Source organism: Macadamia integrifolia, unplaced genomic scaffold (assembly GCF_013358625.1).
Source record: "Macadamia integrifolia cultivar HAES 741 unplaced genomic scaffold, SCU_Mint_v3 scaffold585, whole genome shotgun sequence".
NCBI classification, from domain to species: Eukaryota; Viridiplantae; Streptophyta; class Magnoliopsida; order Proteales; family Proteaceae; genus Macadamia; species Macadamia integrifolia.
The window spans coordinates 211063-215306 of NW_024870493.1; the positions used below are offsets into that span (position 1 = coordinate 211063).

Here is a 4244-nt window from a genome sequence, read left to right on the forward strand (position 1 = left end):
TTTTAAAGAATGTTTGTACTATAAATTTAATTTCAATAATCATGTTATTACGTAGAGATGATCAAGACAAAAAAAAAAAAAAAAAAAAAAATTACACCTACTTGTAGAAAATCACACACACTCTTGTCTTTTTAAGTTTCAAATAAAGGGGGAAGAGAGAGAGAGAGAGAGAGAGAGAGAGAGAGAGAGAGAGAGAGAGAGAGAGAGAAGTATGACTTCGCCTTTCGATAATATCTACGTGGTGGCGAATACCGTATAAATTTACGTATTCCTATAGTATGTGAGCCATCGCTCGAGCAGTTTCAGTAGTTGTTATATACTGTTTTAGTGTCACCTGTTTCTGATGGGTATTTCATCTCTCCTCTGCTCCCTGGTTACAAGGGTTTCGAGGTCCTAATTATCCGCAAATAAACGGCAAGAGCCCTGTGATATCGCATCCGATCTCTGAAAAACTTTCTCAGGTTTTCATCATCTTCTTCTCCTTCTCGATTCATCTTTGTTAATTCTTCTCGCTGTTTCAAACAAAAGAATTCAAGCTCCGGTTTTTTTTTTTTGGTTATATAAATGTGAAGGCATCATAGAAAAATCGTAGATGAAGGTTTTTCCGAAGCTGTGAAGATCTAAGGTTCTTTGTAGTGTTGGAGTTGATTGTCTATCGTTTCGAAGCATTGTTCGGGTAAGAATTTGAGTCGTGGATGCTGATATCTTACGGGCGATGAAGCAAAAATGTTTGAATTGTCTGGAGATATGGTGATGTGTATGGTTTTCACGTGTTGTTGCTGAAGTCGAGAATAAAGTTCAGCTTTTTTTGATTTGCAGACTTCTGCATTTTTAATTTTGAAAGGTGGTGGTGGTGAGATCTAGGGTTTGGGTTACCGGTTTTTGGTGTGTATGAGATAAATTTTGTTACGATGGATATGGAACTCGTCGGGGATGTCGCTTCCCTCGACCCCGAATTGTTACAGCTACCGGAGGTGTCTCCTTTGGCGCTTAAATCGAACCCTAACATTGCCGAAGAATTATTCTCACAGTGGCTTTCACTTCCAGACACATGTCGACTGGTAAATTCCTTGGCATCATTTGTAGATAAAGAATTTCAACGCATCTTTGTCGTTTTTGGGTCTTTTAGGATGTTCTGTGTAATGCCTTCATTTTCATGTGGTGCTTAAGTTATAGATTCTGGATAGTCTCTATTCTCTCTCAATTTGCCTTTGTATATCCTCTTAGATTGACTTATACTATATTGACTACTATTCGTGATGAGATGAATTGATTCAATTTGAAATACCCTGGCGATGAGTGCGTGGTCAAACTGTGACTATGTTAATGAATTTGAAAAGTGTAATGACATCCCATAAAAAAAATGCATCTTTGTCGTTTTTGGGTCTTTTAGGATGGTCTGTGCAATGCCTTCATTTTCATGTGGTGCTTAAGTTATAGATTCTGGATAGTCTATTCTCTCTCAGTTTGCATTTGTATATCCTCTTAGATTGACTTATGCTATATTGACTACTATTCGTGATGAGATGAATTGATACACTGGCGATGAGTGTGTGGTCAAACTGTGACTATGTTAATGAATTTGAAAAGTGTAATGACATCCTGTAAAAAAAGATATCTCATGGTTCCTATCGTTGGCCTAGTGTTGGCAGCACATATTTCCACTGGATTGAAGAATTGTTTGATAGAATGAATTTTCCCGACCACGGTGAATCCAATCTGCGCCCTCCTTTCTTTTGCCTGGGACACCCTTAAACATTCAATGACGTTGGGCCCCGGGGTGATACTTCGGAAAGAAAGCCTACTGGTTTGGTTGATCTGGTTGTCCCCCCGGTTCATCTCTCCATAGACCATTAATCCATTAAATGCAAGGCTTGTCTGTTGATGGACGGATGAGATGTATCATTTTTCTGGTGTTCACTAAAATTCCAACATGTTCTTCCTAGCTGCCCCTAGTGACAATAAGGTGCTCCTTCCATTTCTACAAAGGAATCCAGTTGCTCACTCTTACTTTGCTTGGAAGTCTTGACATTTCACTTGAGAGCATACACCTGCCCTACTTCTTCATATCCCGTGTGATGCGGTGCATTCTTCTACTGGTCACCCTTACTGAACGCTGCTGAAAAATTCATTGAAGGAGACTGATCTGAAAATCCTTCAGTTATCACAACTTGGGAAACGATATGGAGTTTATTTTTTCCTTGATTGATACAATATGAAGCATATGGTATAGAGAAAAAGAGAGGAAAACCATTCTTCTATCTCCTGATAGTTCCATTTGACACCACATGGTATGGGGTTGGGTTGCGATTGATTCAGTAAAATCTGAGCTGGGATGCCAACTTAAGCCAGACGGATAAAGCTACTCGGAGCCTGGAAATTGTGCTGGTTGATGTGTGTAGATGGGTGGGTTTGTAGGTTGAAAAAGGGTTTTCCATTCAACATTTGGAAACATTCCTATTGCTGGGACTGTAAAAGTCATTAGAGTTATGATGTTGTAGAAATTTGAAATTTTCTGCCAAAAACTGCTATAAAGGTTTGGTGGGCCTGATGATCTGGTCTGAGGTGTCAGGATTCTTATACTTCACCCAACACCACCTGTTTGATCGTGTTGGAAGTTGGGAAAGACAATTGATCCTAACCCCTTTTATTTCTGAACCCTTAAAATTCGTAGGTATGGCCTTGAGTGGGGTGCATTTGATTCATTTAACTGACTCCAATGAGTTGGGATGTTGTGCTTAGTTAAGCAAGCATGAAATATTGTCTGGAAATGCATCATTACACAGCACAGAAGGTGGCTTCTGATTGATTCGGTAAAATCTGAGCTGGGATGCCAACTTAAGCCAGACGGATAAAGCTACTTGGAGCCTGGAAATTATACTCTTTGATGTGTCATGTGTGTAGATGGGTGGGTTTGTAGGTTGAAAAAAGGGGTTTCCATTCAACATTTGGAAACATTTCAATTGATGGGATTGTAAAAGTCATTAGAGTTATGATGTTGTAGAAGTTTCAAATTTTCTGCCAAAAACTGCTATAAAGGTTTGGTGGGCCTGATGATCTGGTCTGAGGTGTCAGGATTCTTATACTTCACCCAATACCTATTCGATCGTGTTGGAAGTCGGGATAGACACTTGATCCTAACCCCTTTTATTTCTGAGCCCTTAAAATTTGTAGGTATGGCCTTGAGTGGGGTGCAATTGATTCATTTAACTGACTCCAATGAGTTGGGATGTTGTGCTTAGTGAAGCAAGCATGGAATATTGTCTGGAAATGCATCATTACACAGCACAGAAGGTGGCTTCTGATTTATAAGGTGAATATTGATATTTTAAGTGTTTCCAAGAATGGAATTTTTGTCCGATTTGTCATTGATGAAGTGAAACACTATGGGTATGTTTGATTTTGTTTCCAGAAATGTGTTTTTCTGTTTTTCGATGCTTGAAAACGGAAAAACACCCCAAAAATCGTTTGATTTTTCTGTTTCGTTTCACTTTGTTTTCGAAATAGAAATAGAAATTTATTTTCTATGAATGGGGAAACAAGTCAGACTTATTTTTCTGTTTCTAGAAACTAGTGGGAAGGACAAAAATTGTGAAAGATCAGATACTTCACTCGACCTATCCCAACCCCAACCCCAACCCCAACCCCAACCCATTGTTGAAACTTCTTGCTATTCAGAAGTGGCAACTCCAACCCGGTTGTGGGAAGCTCATAGTTCTGGACTACCTTCATCCTTCTGAAGCTCATCTCCACGAAGCATATCTGCAACTCCAATGTCGTGCCTTCACTCGTATCTTGAACCCGACTACAGTTTGAAAATGTTTTGGGAAACAGAAAAATCAAACACCTTTTTGCAATTCAAAAAATTGTTTCTTAGCACAGGAACGGAAAAAATCGTTTCCGATGTTTCTAGACACAGAAACAATAGAAACAAAATCAAACCCAAGCCCTTTGTGACATGTAGGGTCGGTGTAGAAAACTTATTTTCTTTATGTATGTTGAAGGAGGCATTGAGGTTAATGGCAAAAAATTGAAATTAAAATTATTATTATTATTATTATTATTATTATTTTTTTAAATGAGGTGGAATACTTATTTAATGATCTTCTTAGGCTGCGTTTGGTAACCTTTCGTGGCAAAAACAGAAATTTCAGTTTCTGTGTCAAAATGCTTTTTTTTTTTTGAACGAAACTGGAACGATGGAACTACCTTTTGTCGTTCTGTCAATTCTCGTTTCTAGCATT

At 38.5% G+C, this 4244-nt stretch overlaps 1 protein-coding gene across 2 annotated transcripts in view; it reads left to right on the plus strand.

Moving 5' to 3' along the window:
* The first annotated feature begins 302 nt into the window (after positions 1-302).
* LOC122069340 (serine/threonine protein phosphatase 2A regulatory subunit B''beta-like) overlaps positions 303-4244 on the plus strand; it is a 31659-nt gene continuing 27717 nt past the window's right edge. The window contains exons 1-2 of one of the 2 annotated variants that reach the window (XM_042633326.1): positions 303-461; positions 573-1061. In XM_042633326.1, the coding sequence (XP_042489260.1) occupies positions 912-1061 (150 nt within the window). In that variant the 5' untranslated portion in view covers positions 303-461; positions 573-911. Of the gene's footprint in view, positions 1062-4244 lie in introns of both variants that reach the window. The other variant, XM_042633325.1, reaches the window with a different exon arrangement.